This window comes from Galeopterus variegatus, unplaced genomic scaffold, assembly GCF_000696425.1.
Source record: "Galeopterus variegatus unplaced genomic scaffold, G_variegatus-3.0.2 Scaffold197, whole genome shotgun sequence".
In the NCBI taxonomy this organism is placed as follows: Eukaryota; Metazoa; Chordata; class Mammalia; order Dermoptera; family Cynocephalidae; genus Galeopterus; species Galeopterus variegatus.
In genome coordinates this window covers 588,118-605,589 of record NW_007726308.1, presented here as the reverse complement: position 1 = coordinate 605,589, position 17,472 = coordinate 588,118, and the positions used below count along the sequence as shown (strand labels likewise).

Genomic DNA, 17,472 nt, shown 5'->3' with positions numbered 1-17,472 from the left:
CACTGAGGGTTGCGATCCGTTGCCGGACACGGAAAAAGACAAAAAAAAAAAAAAAAAGACAAGCAAGTGTGTATCAGGTACACAAAACTGAAAAGAAAAGAGCTTCTTCCACACCAATTCAGGGAAATGAGATATATACACAAATAACTACAGTATAAGGCAGACTGTGATAAGAACGAAAAGAGTCTTGGGGGTCTGAACCATATTCTCCAATTTATTAATAAGAATTTCATATGATGCAGAGTAAGGTCAATCATCATTATCATTTCTAACAAATATTGGCCTCTTACTATATGTATGCTGGGTAATGTGCCAAGCTCTTTAAATGCATTATCTTATTTATATCAGTCATAGTTTCTATCCATTAGACTATCAGCAAGAGGTTAGATTCTTCCAATAAACTGTGTCTGTGTCCTTTATGTAAACATAGACTCATAAAAGTGTTTGTGAGTTAAATTTCTGATGATCTCTCCCATGTCCCTTAATCCTCTCAGTTAGGAATTAGGTTTATAACTCTTTCTGAGACTGTATCTTTTAATTTGCCAAAGCCAAGGCCCGGATGATTACATCCCAGCTTTTCATGTTCAACATCAGTTCTCTCTGAAACTTCCGGGTTGACAGCTCATGAACGTGGATTCCAACGGTCAAGCACGCAAGCTTCCATATGTTCAGTCCTTTTAGAACCATCCTGCATCTTTCCATCCTGATCATTATTTCCATATTCCAGGTTAACCACAAGACTAACTCTCTGCTCTATGAAGAAGATCGTCCGTTCTTGGTGTATGATAAGATTCAAATCCTTCTTCCCCCGGCGATGACCTTTGCAGCCAGTCCCAACGATCTCATTCTAAATGCCCATCATGTAACTCACCCACCTTGTCAGAGAAAGGAAAACAAAATAGCTCAGTTCTGAATTGGGAGGAAAGAGCTAACAAGCCTCAGTACGTTGTCCCAACAAGCCCATAACACATAATGGTTGTGTAAAAATACATTTTACATCTGGTATTTGATTTGCCACACAGTTTAACAGAAAAGTAACTTTATCTATTTTTTTCCAATTAAAGAAAATAATGTTTCAATCAATAATTCCTCTCTCTCTGGTTTGGTAAATTAATGTAGGTCTATTGTTTTTAAATCACAAAGTGAGCATTGCTATAGAAATGTAAAATGGTACTATTTCATTTTAATCTATTTAATTTTCCATTCTTGAATTACATAATGGGGTTAAAACATTGAATAGAATTAATAGAATGAGTATTTAATTAAGCCATAATGAGTTTCTAAATGGATGCTCAAAGAAACTGGCTTTATAGTTTATGCAGGAATCAGATAATGGCCTTAACAACGACTATAATAATTGTATTGAATGTTTTTTATATTTAAAGATTTTTTTTTTTTTTTGCATTCTCTCAGGAGTAGATTTAAACATAACCCAGTTTCTTGATTAGACTCCACTTTGCTTTCAAGATAAATTCCACGTGCCTTTCCTTGGCCTACAGGCCCTGCCTCATCTGACTCTGTTCACCTCTGGAGTCTAATATCAAACAATTCTCCCTGGTCCTCCCTACATTCCAGCCGTATCCACCTTCCTTTTGTTCCCTTCATGCACCTTTTCTCCTGCTATTCCAGATGCCAGGAATGCTCTCCCCATCACCTCACGAACTCCTCCTCTTCTTTCAGTTCTGGGAATTTTTCTTGGACAATCCTCCCCAGCCTGGGTCAGGTACCCGACCCCCATCCCCAACACGCAGTGCTACAGACTCCAAGAACAGTGTGATTTCTTTCCTAGAAATTAACACATTTTTTTAAAAAAAAGATGACCAGTAAGGGGATCTTAACCCTTGACTTGGTGTTGTCAGCACCACGCTCACCCAGTGAGCTAAGCGTCCATCCCTATATGGGATCCGAACCCATGGCCTTGGTATTATCAGCACCACACTCTCCCGAGTGAGCCACAGGCTGGCCCCTAACACATTTTTNCCTCCTCTTCTTTCAGTTCTGGGAATTTTTCTTGGACAATCCTCCCCAGCCTGGGTCAGGTACCCGACCCCCATCCCCAACACGCAGTGCTACAGACTCCAAGAACAGTGTGATTTCTTTCCTAGAAATTAACACATTTTTTTAAAAAAAAGATGACCAGTAAGGGGATCTTAACCCTTGACTTGGTGTTGTCAGCACCACGCTCACCCAGTGAGCTAAGCGTCCATCCCTATATGGGATCCGAACCCATGGCCTTGGTATTATCAGCACCACACTCTCCCGAGTGAGCCACAGGCTGGCCTCTAACACATTTTTATAATTATACATTTATTTCATATGTCTCTCCTTCTAGCCTATAATCTCCATGAGACAATACACCACATCTATTTTGTTTGCTAGTGTATCCCTAGATGGATGGGGGATGGATGGATGGATGGATGGATGGATGGATGGATGGATGGATGGATGAATAGATACATGGTAGGTAGATAACTGTAACTGTGGACCCATTACTACAATTAAGGACACATGAGTGACACAATACACACTTCTGAGAATTCCCGGAACGTCACCACTATCCCATTCCGCTTGGATTCATTTGCTCGTGCACTAAAAAGGTATTCTGTGCCAGTCCCCTCAGTAGGTGCTGCAGACATGAAAATCTCAGTGCTGTGGGAGAAGCTTCACAGGCTGTCTCAGTTAGACATGGCCTAGATGTTAATTTAATTAATTAATTAATCCATGCATCCATCAGATCTTCAGACCTGGTCATGTGTTGGGCACTGTGCTATGAACTGAGGATTGGGGATGATGCATCCATTAGATACCATTGGCATAAAGCTGTGACCCTAAAATCAGAAGGAAAAAAGAGCTCTTGGGGTCAAACAAATTTGTAATTCTTTTCCTCACATCATGAAAGTGAAAATTTTAAATCCCATGAGCATGTGTTATGGTAGGAGGGTTGGTGAAGACAAAAGTCCCCAGGGTCCATGAGAGTTGTGATGCAGTCCTGCTGAAGATGCCCTGAGAACAAGGGACATCAGCCCACCCACACCCTTCTGGAACATTCAGGCAAGTGCTAGAATCAGGCATCCATCAGTGAGTCAGTCCCGCTGAGACTTGCTCCCATATGGTGAGCATAGCCTTTCATGTTCCCTCTCAGGCCTCACCTCTGCTGCCTGATCCCATTTCCTGTATTTAAGGCCATTCATTCATTCAACAAATATCTTCTGAAGCCCTTCTGTGCACCTAGTGCTGTGTGAGGGGCTGGAGATAAAGCCCTGAGCAAGACAGATACACACAGGGCCTCCAGCCTCCTCAAATCGTGGTCTGCTATAGCTTTTGCATCTTGGCAACCTGAAACTCATCTGCTTTGACAAAGCAACTTCTCATGAATGTATTGGATGTTAACAACCTTTCTACCTAGCAGGTTGTGCCCAGCATCCTCTAACATTAGCACAACTCAGTACGGATGTCAGAAGAGCTCCAAGGACAGGTTATGAGCTGATGTCTGCTGTGATCAGTATGGACAGAGAACTAGTCCTCTGGCTCTGAACCATATCAGGAGGTGAAGGACTGGCCTAGGGAATGGGCTTTTAGGTGGGCTTGACTAGCAGAACTGGTTGAGAGCAGAGATTATTGGAATCCAGGAGACTTGGGTCTGACCTTTGGTTCACTAACTGCAATCTGAAGGCATTAGATAGCAGACGTATCACCAAAGCCCCCTCCTGGATACACAGCAGATAGCAGTAATTGATCATAGCACTCCTTCCTGCTGAGCCCAGATGCATAGGGGACCCCTCCACACCGTTCCGTCCTCCCCATGCACCCCTGCCCCTTGACTCCTACCCCTTCCTTAGACTTGGACTCCATCGTGTTTCTCACTCTGCACTGTGTATTAGATTTATCTGGACAAGTTTAGGAAATACTGAATCCTAGGCCTTACCCCAAACCAGCTGAATTGGAATAGAACCCAGGAATTCTTTTGAAAAGCCCCCTAGGAGACTCTAATGTGCAGACATGGCTGAGAACCACTGGTCTAGTTTTCTAGCTCAGGAATTCTATGATTTTTGTGAGAGGAGGGAAAAATAGAAGATAGGACCAATTGATCTCACTTAAACGAGAACCAGAGGAATCAGGTCAAGATAACTGACCATGGAGCTGGCTCTGTGTGACAGTATGTTCAGTGTCCCTCCTCATCCCAGCTATATTCCATCCTGCATGCATATTCTAAGAATTTTCCAGAGCCCCTGTTATGGAAGGCAAACAACTGGCCCAGGTGTGCTAAGGTGTGATAGACAAATTAGTTTCCGTCTCCCCCCCCACCCCCAAGGCATCAGGATTAAGGCTGATGATTAATGATGTGCAAGTCAATTAATCAGTCGCTGCTTTTGAAACCTCATTTCTCAAATTACTTCTCTTTGAACACAACAGCTTTTTGACATCATCTTACTGTCTCTAGATTTACTTTCCTACTAATTGAAATTCTAAGATATTTCTTCTTGTTGTCAGCTTATTGGTATTACTTGTTTATAAAATATTTGCAAACAGATTACTATTCACCTGTAGTATGTCAGAGGTAAGCACCAAAACAAGGCTTTATGCTTCCAGCTCAAAGGAATGTGCTAACAATAGCTTGTGAAATTCTCTATCTATGGTAAAGCTGATTTTTCATTTATTGATTTATTTTCATCACACCTACTTGGAACAAGTATTTGTGATGTATTACAATAAAAACACAGGTACAAGGCTCCAAACAATTGATTTATACATTTTCTTAGAAAATAGTCATATTAGTTGTGGGCAAGGGGTGGGAAGGCTGAAATTGCTTTTCTTCATTAGAGAAGAGGGTGGGGTCTGGAAGAGGCTCTGGGGTCAAACACTGCACTTTGATCCNGAGACTTGGGTCTGACCTTTGGTTCACTAACTGCAATCTGAAGGCATTAGATAGCAGACGTGTCACCAAAGCCCCCTCCTGGATACACAGCAGATAGCAGTAATTGATCATAGCACTCCTTCCTGCTGAGCCCAGATGCATAGGGGACCCCTCCACACCGCTCAGTCCTCCCCATGCACCCCTGCCCCTTGACTCCTACCCCTTCCTTAGACTTGGACTCCATCGTGTTTCTCACTCTGCACTGTGTATTAGATTTATCTGGACAAGTTTAGGAAATACTGAATCCTAGGCCTTACCCCAAACCAGCTGAATTGGAATAGAACCCAGGAATTCTTTTGAAAAGCCCCCTAGGAGACTCTAATGTGCAGACAGGGCTGAGAACCACTGGTCTAGTTTTCTAGCTCAGGAATTCTATGATTTTTGTGAGAGGAGGGAAAAATAGAAGATAGGACCAATTGATCTCACTTAAACGAGAACCAGAGGAATCAGGTCAAGATAACTGACCATGGAGCTGGCTCTGTGTGACAGTATGTTCAGTGTCCCTCCTCATCCCAGCTATATTCCATCCTGCATGCATATTCTAAGAATTTTCCAGAGCCCCTGTTATATCACCAAAGCCCCCTCCTGGATACACAGCAGATAGCAGTAATTGATCATAGCACTCCTTCCTGCTGAGCCCAGATGCATAGGGGACCCCTCCACACCGTTCCGTCCTCCCCATGCACCCCTGCCCCTTGACTCCTACCCCTTCCTTAGACTTGGACTCCATCGTGTTTCTCACTCTGCACTGTGTATTAGATTTATCTGGACAAGTTTAGGAAATACTGAATCCTAGGCCTTACCCCAAACCAGCTGAATTGGAATAGAACCCAGGAATTCTTTTGAAAAGCCCCCTAGGAGACTCTAATGTGCAGACAGGGCTGAGAACCACTGGTCTAGTTTTCTAGCTCAGGAATTCTATGATTTTTGTGAGAGGAGGGAAAAATAGAAGATAGGACCAATTGATCTCACTTAAACGAGAACCAGAGGAATCAGGTCAAGATAACTGACCATGGAGCTGGCTCTGTGTGACAGTATGTTCAGTGTCCCTCCTCATCCCAGCTATATTCCATCCTGCATGCATATTCTAAGAATTTTCCAGAGCCCCTGTTATGGAAGGCAAACAACTGGCCCAGGTGTGCTAAGGTGTGATAGACAAATTAGTTTCCGTCTCCCCCCCCACCCCCAAGGCATCAGGATTAAGGCTGATGATTAATGATGTGCAAGTCAATTAATCAGTCGCTGCTTTTGAAACCTCATTTCTCAAATTACTTCTCTTTGAACACAACAGCTTTTTGACATCATCTTACTGTCTCTAGATTTACTTTCCTACTAATTGAAATTCTAAGATATTTCTTCTTGTTGTCAGCTTATTGGTATTACTTGTTTATAAAATATTTGCAAACAGATTACTATTCACCTGTAGTATGTCAGAGGTAAGCACCAAAACAAGGCTTTATGCTTCCAGCTCAAAGGAATGTGCTAACAATAGCTTGTGAAATTCTCTATCTATGGTAAAGCTGATTTTTCATTTATTGATTTATTTTCATCACACCTACTTGGAACAAGTATTTGTGATGTATTACAATAAAAACACAGGTACAAGGCTCCAAACAATTGATTTATACATTTTCTTAGAAAATAGTCATATTAGTTGTGGGCAAGGGGTGGGAAGGCTGAAATTGCTTTTCTTCATTAGAGAAGAGGGTGGGGTCTGGAAGAGGCTCTGGGGTCAAACACTGCACTTTGATCCTGGTCCCTCCATCAGGGTCCTAGTGCTTTGCTTGTCTGGTCATCATGTTTCAGGTAGGTGAGGCTGCAAGAACAAATGCAGACAAGAAGGTAGAGTCACTTGAACTCAATAGAAGTTTGTTCGGTCCCTCCATCAGGGTCCTAGCGCTCTGCTTGTCTGGTCATCGTGTTTCAGGTAGGCGAGGCTGCAAGAACAAATGCAGACAAGAAGGTAGAGTCACTTGAACTCAATAGAAGTTTGTTTCTGATTCAGCAATAGTTCAGGTCGAGTGTTCCTGGCCACCAGGCTTTACCCCTCCATGCCGTGACTTGGGGACCCAAGCTTCTCCCTTGGGACTCCATCCACCCTTGGGTTTTGTGGTTGTCTGCGTTCAGGTTGCAGAGGGAGAAGAATTACAGAGAGGAGGCACAGCTGCTGTTCTCTAAACCCTCCTACCCAGTGCAGCCCAGCCCCGCCACAGCAAGCATCGTTCTGCCACATTCTGCAGGCAAGAAGTTAATCTTGCAGCCTCGCCCGAGTTCAAGGAAAGCTGTGAGGTGGAGCGTAGGACCTTCCAGGCCATAACCCTCCTATGTTATTATTTATTATTAAGTGAGATGATGTGTGTAACATACCCAGTACCAAGCAGATGGTAAGAACTCTGTAAAGGGTCTTTGCTATGTTTTTTCAAATTATTGACAGTTACCGTCTGCTTTGTTTGCAGTTTCAAGCCACAGTCGAGGAAGGAGCTGTGGGAGTTATTGTCAATCTGACAGTTGAAGACAAAGACGATCCCAGCACAGGCGCGTGGAGGGCTGCCTACACCATCATCAATGGAAACCCGGGGCAGAGCTTCGAGATCCACACCAACCCCCAAACCAACGAGGGGATGCTTTCCGTTGTTAAAGTAAGGGTGCTTCTGATGGCCGCTCTCGCCGTGCGAGCACTGAGGGCCACACGAAAGGGCTCGGACAGTCACCGGGTCCAGAAGGTCATGGATAGATTCTCCTAATCTCTTCTTCATGGCTTACGCGAGCCCTTGTATCCTCAGCAGCATAAACCAGCAGCCATAGAATAAACCTGTTCACAGGTTCTAAAAAATTCAAACTTAGGTATAAGTTTAAGAAAACCAAAATCAAGTTGTGAATGAGATTCTCCATATGTTTGCCCATGAATTATCAAAAGATATGCAAAAATGGGACATGCGAAGGCTTTTTAAAGATCTGTGCTCAAAATGTGGACAATTACATTTCTTCTTAATCTTTCTTAGCAGAATCTCTATTACTCCCTCAAAAACACACTTGAAATAATTCCTGGTGTGAAGCCTTCTGTGAGCCTTGCAGTCTGGCCCTTTCTCTGGGTACAAGTGGAACAAGGAGGAAATGTGCCTATAAATGCAAAGCCCTGGGCTCCTGCTCGTAATCCAGAAATACTAGATGGGAGGGTGGTGGCACCAATGGCTGATGGAGGTTGTCTTAGTACCCTAGAAGAAGGAATTTTCACACAGCTTCACTCTGTCTTGCAAGTTCTGGGGAGAGTTTCTGCCGGTGACCAGGACCTTCACTGGAACACATTTTCTTTTCTAGTGGATGAAGCTATTTGCCCCAAAAGCAGAAAGTAATTTTGTTTATAATAATAATAACAGTGGGCAGAGCAGGGACATCACTGCCTGCTCCCTGTGTGTCCACGGCCAAGGCACCTACCTGCATTTTCTGTGCCTCAGTTTCCTCATCTGTAACATGAAGATAATATAACCTACCCCTTAGGTTGCTGTCATAGTCCACTTGGACTGCTAGATCAAATTACTGTAGGTGGGTGGCTTATAAACAGTCATTTATTTCTCACAGTTCTGGAGGTTGGGAAGTCCAAGATCAAGGCACTGGCAGATTTGGTGTCTGATGAGGACTTCCTGGTTCATAGAGGGTGCCTTCTTGCTGGGTCCTCACATAGTGAAAGGGGCATGGCAGCTCCCTGGAGTCTCTTTTAGAAGGGCACTAATCTCACTCATGATGGTTCCGCATCATGATCTAATCACCTATCAATGGCCCCACCTCCTAATACCCTAACATTGGGGGCTGTGATTTCAACTTATGAATTCTGGGGGGAGACAAACATTCAGTCTACAGCCATTGCAGAGATTTCATGAGCTATTACGTGAAACATTTAGAACAGGCACTGGTACTGACAGCCTGTGTCAGTTTCCTATTGCTGCTATAAAAAGTTACCACAAATTCAGTGGCTGAAAAAAGAACATGAATATATTATCTTACAATTCTGAAGGTTGGAAGCCCAACATGGTTCTCACTGGGCTGAAATCAAGGTGTGGGCAGGACTATGCTCCTTCTGGAGGCTCTGGGGCAGAATGACTTTTCTTACCATTTCCAGCACCCAGAGGTCTCTGCATTCTTTGGCTCCTGGACCCTTCCTCCGTCTTCAAAGCCAGCAGTGCAACATCTGCTGATCTCTCTGACGCAGACCCTCTGCATCCATCGCCACATTTCCTGCTCTCTCCTTCAACCTTCCCACCTCCCTCCTATGTGGGCCCTTGTGATGCCATTGGGTCCACTGGATAATCCAGGACAATCTCTGATCTCAAAATCCTTAACTTGATCACGTCTACAAAGTCATTTTGCCCTGTGAGGTCACATATCCACAGTCTCAGGGATTAGGACGTGGACATATTGGGGGGGGGCAGTTATTCATCTTTCCACAGAGCCACATAAACATCTTCACTGACAAAGTCTCACAACGCCCCTGGGGGCAGGACCCAGAGCCACAAGAGTGGCAGATCTCAGAGACACTTCTGGCTTGTTCCAGAGGATGAGGAGTCTGGATTTCTCTCAAGTTCTGATCCTTTTCATGCTCTGGATCATCCCAATTCTTCCCCAATAACACAGGCAATGGCAAAGTTGTCAGGAGACCCTGGCACTGGCCTTCTGCATCCATGGCTGCACTTTCAAAGCTGTGGAAGTCGTGAGATAACAGTGGCTGCACTTTCAAAGCTGTAGAAGTTGTAAGATAACAGCCCCTCGCTCTCCTCCACAGCTAGTCCTGTGTCTATAGAAGCTGTCAGGCAATTTTCCAAACCTGCAGCTTGAAGATAAAACTTAAGTAAATATACATCTCCATCATGAACCCTGGAAGAGCTCAGTTCTCCCCCAAAATGTGTTTGCTAAATACAAGCAAAACTAGACTCACAGGAAGTAGCTGTTATCCTCTCCCCACACTCCTGTGTTGATCCACAATCCTGTAGCTCTCAAATGCTGGTGTATATAAGAGTCGTCTGGAATGCTAGTTAAAATGCATGCTCCTGGGCCCTTCTCAGGTCTGCTGGGTCAGAATATGAGGGAGAGGTGCACCAGGTGACGCTGTTGTTCACAGGGCCTTAGGAGAAGGTGTTTCCACCAACACATCTGCCCTCCCTGAAAATTCCTGAGTGCCCAGAGAGGCTGGACTCTCACTGAGCTTCGACTTAGTAGTGCGTGGACTTCCTTTGCTTCAGAATTGGATGCACACTCCCTTCCCTCTGGCTGCACGAATCAGTAGGAGAAGAGCCTTGAGCTCTCCCTGCCTCTCAGCACATGTGAGGCAAAGCCCCAGGACAGCCTTCTAGAGACAGGGCTGGCTACGCTCTCTGATGCTTTCCACTGTGTCAGCAATCCAGTGCATTCGTTAGGAATGCTTTCTGCCACAAGTAACAGGATGCCAGACTGACAGTAGTTTAATCTGGCTACGCTCTCTGATGCTTTCCACTGTGTCAGCAATCCGGTGCATTCGTTAGGAATGCTTTCTGCCACAAGTAACAGGATGCCAGACTGACAGTAGTTTAAATAATAAAGAGAATCTAAGGATTTTCATAACTTGGTGAAGGTGGGCCAGTGCAGAATTGGCTGGCAGTTCAAGGTGTCAGAGAGCCAGTAGGGGGTACCTCAGATACTTTTGGATTTTTCCTCGTAGACACAAAATGCCTGCCAAAGCCCCGGGCATCGAGTCCTCCCACTGCTATGTCCCAAGGCGGGAAACACAAAGACAGCCAGGCAAGTGGGAGGTTGTGCTTTCATGTGCCCCTCTCCTCTTATCAGGAAACAATCTCTTCCAAGTATCCCTCAGCCAGTCTCCATTGGTGTTTCATGGGCCAATGGCTCATGTTTATCCTTAGCTTCCTGGAAAGCTGAGAAAGTCAGATCTGGTCTTTTGGCCTCTACAGTAAGAGGTGAGTAAGGTCTGCCCTAACCAGTTAGCAGTCTCAGGAAGAACCAGCAGGAGTCTCAGGACTGTGCTGGTTTCCAGTGGGTCCTGCCTCCCAACAGGACTGAAGCCTCATGGTTCAGGCAAATGAGCACCTGTTTCATCATTAAAACTTTCTGGTCAGAAACGCCCTAAGTTATTCTGTAAGCCTATTCCAAAACTGTCAAAAAGTTCTTCTTTCGCCCTGTATTTTAAGTCTATTTTCTCTTCTGTCTTCAAAGAAGAAGACATCCAGAAAGCATCCTTGATCCCCAAGCATGTCATAGGCTTAAAAAATCACTATCAGATCACTTCCCTCTTTGAGACAGCAAACCCCAGGTCTTCTGTCCTTCCCATGTGGGTCAAATTTTCTGGACTTTAAATACTCCAGGGAAATGGTCTACTCCCTCTTGTGACTCTTGATAAAATGTGATTGAATCGCATCTCTATAGCTTCTGTCAGGAGCATTGTTAATTTCCTCCCACCTCCAACACAGAGGCCCAGCACCAGAGAAAGCACATTAATAAAGTTGTGTGCCCAAGATAACAGAGGGTTTCTTAATCCAAGGGACAACCCTTGGAAGGGACTGGTAGTGAAGACCTACATCTCACCAGCTCCAGATGGCCTGGCCTGAGCATCTTACAACTGGAATTATTAAATCCCACGTTGTGCAAATGGAAGTAAACACTGGAGAGTCTCTGCTCCCTAGAAAAGACCAGGCTCATGCTGTTTGGCTCTCTCTCTCTGTCTCTCTCTCTGCTCCCTGTCTCCGTGGCTTTGTTCATGACTCAATTCCTCAGAAACCAGTATTCTACTCAGGGAGTGTCCACCTGGAAACATGCCAGAAGAACAGGGCTGGGGCAGTGGTTCTTCCAGCTACTTCAATCCCACATTCTTCTTCCTCACCCTCTTAAGGTGATGGATGACCCATGCTAGGCTGAGCTCTGTGGGAAGCAGTCACCATACATCCTGTCCCCTGATCTTTACAACAATCTTCTGCACTAGGATTTTGTTGAAAGGAAGGCTGAGACTCCAAAGGGCAGTGACTTGCTGGTCCCACTGTTATTAAGCATCAGGGCCAGGAGGTGACCCTACTCCTCTGTCTTTCTATTTAATAGAAAGTTACAGAGTAACTTTTAAAAGATGAAAATATCCAATCATATTAGATTTTTGCATAATCAAAATAATAGATCATCATGCTGCTAAGGACTAGTGCTAGAAAAAAGCACAGGGATTGTAGTTATCCATTCATGCATTCATTCATTGCATGGTCTTTGTTCAGAGCCCACTATGGTCTGACACTGTGCTTGTGCTGTGCATTCACTAGTGAAAGAAATGGTCTCTGTCTACGTCCTCCCGGGAGCTTATAGTCATAAGAGCAAGAGCATTTGCTGCAAGTGATGAAGGCCCCAGGAAGGAAGGAGGGAGGGAGGAAAGGAGGGAAGGAAGGAAGGAAGCTGTTTCCTTGGGAACTAAGAACCAGTGGTCCCTGCTGAGGAGAAAGAGCTGGCCACACAAATTGCTTATTTCCCAGCAACTAACCCTGCTGAGAGTTGTTCCAGGCAAAGAGAGGAAGTCCAGGCACAACCAGGAAGCGTTTCGTGTGTGTGTGTGTGTGTGTGTGTGTGTGTGTGTGTGTGTCCATGCCCCTGTGTGCACTTTCTAGTGTGTGGAAAGCTTAGCACTGTATACACCTGTGTACACGTTAGCTGTAATTGTCATGAGAGATAATGTAATTTGCCTGAAGGCACTCGGCTCAGCCTGCCAGATTCCTTTTCTGTCCCTGCACCAGTGCAGCTCTTTACCCAGTGTCAATCATCCTCACCTCTGCTCCTATTTCCCACATGCCTTGCATGCTGCATGGCTGCTGTTTGCTGCTTTTAGTTGAGTGTACACCACATCCCTTGACTCACTTCCGTCTGTCCTTCCAGCAAGAATACACATTGGGGCATGGGTCTGATGAGTTAGCTGCTTGTTCTTCCCAGGAAACATCAGGAAGATAACTGCTGAAATTAAAGTTTGCTTTCATCTCACCTAAATGTCTCCCATGCACCCTCGGTGACAGGAGCCCTACTCTGGGAAACATCCCACTCACTGTACTGTGTGCCTCTCATGGTTTGGAAAGAGAGTGACTGAGTGAATAGCATGCATGACATTCTGTGATGAGAATGACCACCGTAGTAATAACGTTTATAATGGGGTTTCCTTGACATGATCTGAGTTAGTCCACACCGTAGCTGGGGGGAGGTGGGTTCTATCAGCCCCTTTGCAAAATCACCTGAAGTGGTCTGCATCAGGGCAGCCTATTGGCACTGGGCAGACTGTCCTGGACATGGCTGTGAGTCTGGCATCACTGTCCCCTGCCTAGTAAATGGCAGTCAAACCCCCAAGTCATGGCACAATCGAAAATGCCCCCATATGTTTTCAAATGCCCTCCACGGGGAAGGGCCCAGCAGCTTAATCCCATGTGGCTCAGCCTCTCAGATCTTTCCCTACATCACACCCTGCAGGACACAGTGCACGGGGGCCAGGAGATGCTAGATTTAAGTGATGTAGAGACCCGAGCCTTTAGATGTCATGGCAAGTAAGTGAGAAACATGAAAATGAAACTTGGTCTACCTGTCCCATCTGGTCTGCCATGGATGGTCACAGAGGCAGCATTATCTTATCGTGCAGCTATGAAGCTTGGGCTCTCATTTACCCAAGCCCCCGTGAGTACTGGGGGCCGTGGAGTAACAGGTTACAGGTAGGAAGTCCTTCAATGTCAGCGTTGCTAGTGAGTTGACTAAAAAGATCTCAGAAGGGAGGGACTCTGATCACTAAGGCTCATGTCCTCCGTTGTCTCTATTTCTCAGTCTAAAAAAAATCTTAACATCCATTCCTAATTTTGCATTTGTATGTTGAATATTCTTTTGCTTAAAGAGGATCTCCAAATTGCCTACAGCTTAGCCCACAAAACCCAGATCCATCCCCAAACACCCGCTGTTGCTCATGAAAGTCAGAGGAACTTTGTGGGAAACTGACTGTCCTTCATGGCACACACACGTCCTGAGACCCCCTCTGTCTGTTTTCCAGCCTCTGGACTATGAGATTTCCGCCTTTCACACCCTGCTGATCAAAGTGGAAAATGAAGACCCGCTGGTACCCGACGTCGCCTATGGCCCCAGCTCCACAGCAACCGTCCACATCACCGTCCTGGATGTCAACGAGGGTCCAGTCTTCTACCCAGACCCCATGATGGTGACCAGGCAGGAGAACATCTCCGTGGGCAGCGTGCTGCTGACGGTCAATGCCACCGACCCCGATTCCCTACAGCATCAAACCATCAGGTGGGTGAGCAGCTCCGGATCCACAGATGGGAAGCAGGCAGGAATTGCTTTTCCTTTCCTGTTGCAGAAGCTGGTTGTCAGGAGCAAAATACCATTAAATTAAACTCAACAATCTGGGTGAGTGGGAGGAAAGAGTCATAAATAAGAGTGTGTGGCCTCCTGCATCTCAGAAACGACCTTGCTTATCATTTCCACAGCTTTATGAGAAAGGGGTTGGCTAACTCCACTTATGACAGGGGACTGTGAATTCAGAGAGGTGCAGTAACTTACTCAAGGCAGCCCAGCTTGGTGGCAGAGGAATCAGGACAGAAATGGGACAATCTGCAACGTCCATGCTCCTCCCATCTGCTAAATGCTAGTTGACTCCCAGCTATTGGAAGGGGAAGGAGCAGAGATATTGCCTCATTCTTGGTCCATTGTGGTTGGGTTTTTGCCTGACAAAAAGCAGGCAAAAAAATAAGTCCTCAAAAATTTCTGTCCTCCTTTCTTAAGCTCTGCTCAGTGCTTAGATAGAAGGTATTTTCATAATGACATTTAATTAAATGGTCATAACCCACGGTGCATCTATATATACAAGGCATACCAGAGCCCCTCATTGGAACGTTGCTGCGCGATAAACTTAAATCAGCATGCAGATCCATGTGCACGCTCGTCTCTGCCAAAAAAAGACATTCATCTGTCTCTTCCAAAACCTAATCTTCATATGAGGTACAAATAATCGCGTATTAGGCACACTTGTAATAAACGTGTGTCTTATTTTCCTGATTTGAAACACCTGAAAACGCATCAGTCTCGAGTCAGCCACTTCACCGCAGAGCCAATGGGCAGAGAAGAAAGTTATCTTCCAGTCCCAAAAGTGATTCATTTTTACAACTCAACTTTCTGAAATGCCAGATGATGAACTAGATAAAGGTGTGAAATAATGCCAAATCCTATTATAATAATGTGAATCTGAAGTGGCCAGTCTTTTTTTCCTTTCTTTCCTTTTTTTTCCTGCTTGGTATCTGGCAAAAGAAACATGCAATTTAAACATCAAAAAGAAAGCTTTCTTTAAGTACTTAGATGCTGAAACCTCTAGCTTAACAGACTGCAAGGTAGTTGGACAAATTTAGGATGTCTTTAGGGGAGTCGAACTTTCACTTTGTATTTCTACAATGGGAAATAAATGCGTGCGACTTCTGGGGGAAATAAAATGAATTACAATGGGGTTGATATTGCTAAGCCTGGTACTCTGCCGTTGCTGTCAAAGCTCGGGTGCTGCCAGGCATGAAAGTGTTAATGTAACGAGGAGAGGTGGTGAAGGCCTCTGGGACCGACTCTGCCGTTGCTGTCACAGCTCGGGTGCTGCCAGGCATGAAAGTGTTAATGTAACGAGGAGAGGTGGTGAAGGCCTCTGGGACCCAGAGCTACAGGTCCTGCTGAGGTGGGATAGACAGTGGGAGAGGCAGGTCAGTCTGTATTCTTTGATTAGGACCAACTTACTCTGCCGTTGCTGTCAAAGCTCGGGTGCTGCCAGGCATGAAAGTGTTAATGTAACGAGGAGAGGTGGTGAAGGCCTCTGGGACCCAGAGCTACAGGTCCCGCTGAGGTGGGATAGACAGTGGGAGAGGCAGGTCAGTCTGTATTCTTTGATTAGGACCAACTCTGGCTGACTTAAGCAAAGGGGAAATTTGCTGAAAGATTCTATGACTACTTTACAGGACGAGGAGTTATGTGAAGAACCGGCATGGGAGAGCACAGGAACTAGGGCATCCTTGAGGTTGCAGGTAACAGGAACTGGCAGGCTGGCACTTCAGGATCTCACGGGAGGAATAGCCAGCTCCGGCATTTTCCATCCTGGCATCCCTCGGCCCACAGTTCATGTTCCCATGGGCAAGTTAGCTTTGCTTGAGTCATGAACCCCCCAGCTCAGGGAACTCTGTCAGACAGTCCAGGGAGATGATGTCCCCAGATGTGGCTGCCCACCCCTGTCGGCCACTGACCAAGAAGGAGGGAAGGAAATCCTGTCTGGGAAACAGAGCATGGTACTTGGGGTACAGAGGCAGGCCATGACATGAGGATTACCAAGGCCAGGATTCAAGCCAAAGAGAACAAGTTTCAGTTACTGAGCTGGGGAGCTGGGGTCCCCATCCTAGCACAGGTAGAATGTCAGTTGCACCCACTGCATGAGAGAAGGTGTCAGAGGAAGCAAGCTGTAAATTACTAGGCTGAGACTTGTGGGAGGAAGCGGGATGTAGAAGGTTCTGAAGGTCTTCATGTTTCCACAGCAAGTCTGATCATTGCAGGTGCGACCCTCAATCACAAGTCACCAGGGCCAACTCTGAGTGACTTAAGGCAGTAATGCATGGATTCACCCACCTGATTTAAAAGTCCATGGGGATCGGGGCATCCAGTGTGATGAAATTCAGGTGCTCAGACCATATTCCTTCTGTATGTCTTGGCTCCGATCCCCCCTGGGTGTGCTTCATCTTCAGCCATATCTGTATGTCTGAAGATGGGAGAGGCCACCAGCAATACAAGTCCTCAATCCTACCAGCAGAAACAGGCATCCTCCTTCCCAGTTAATAGTCCAGCCCAAGGCCCAGGTTTGGGTCTCACTGAACCATATGGGACACATGTCTCTGACCCAAACAGAAAAGCAGGAGGACAGATAGTGCCAGTGGGCTGGTCCTGGTGCATGGGCCCACCACAGACCCCCGCATCCAACCAGAAGGACTTGGAGAGGTAGTTACCCAAAGAAACACAGGAGGCTGTTTCTGTTGTGGAAACAGACTTAGCAAGAAGCAGTCAGCACTCAGAGGGTTGGAGAGTCAGGTATTTATTACACCAGCAGGCCCAGACAAGCTAATGCTTACAAACCTGGACCCCGAGCTCAGGTCTCACAAAGTTTTTATAAACAGACTCTTCCAGGGTTTTCAATTTCTTTTTTTCTTTTCTCAGCATTCACTAGGCTAGCATAGATAAGCGAGCTCAGTCACAGAAGCCAAAACTGCAAGTACTGATTAGAGGCCAGACTAGTGCAACAAGCAAACATTGTTTCAAAGACAAAATATTATTTCAAGTACAAAATAGGCTTATGAGAAAATTATTTTGGCATTTTCCTAACATTCCCAGAATATGGGGATGCATGTTGAGTAATCAGGAACCACAGAGAGCCACTGCGACCAAGTTCAGTCTTGCGAATACCCTCAGAAAACAGCTGCAGTGTTTGTCTGTGGCCATATGCCTAAGAGTTCTAGCTTTTGCAAATTGGTAATCCCTTTCCCAGC

General features: G+C 45.6%; 1 protein-coding gene across 1 annotated transcript in view; it reads left to right on the top strand.

The window, feature by feature from the left end:
- CDH13 (cadherin 13) overlaps nucleotides 1-17,472 on the top strand; it is a gene marked incomplete at its 5' end in the record, with an annotated part of 275,847 nt that overhangs the window by 154,711 nt on the left and 103,664 nt on the right. The window contains 2 exons of the mRNA XM_008565414.1: nucleotides 7,372-7,554; nucleotides 13,950-14,203. Of these exons, the coding sequence (XP_008563636.1) occupies nucleotides 7,372-7,554; nucleotides 13,950-14,203 (437 nt within the window). The remainder of the gene's footprint in view (nucleotides 1-7,371; nucleotides 7,555-13,949; nucleotides 14,204-17,472) is intronic.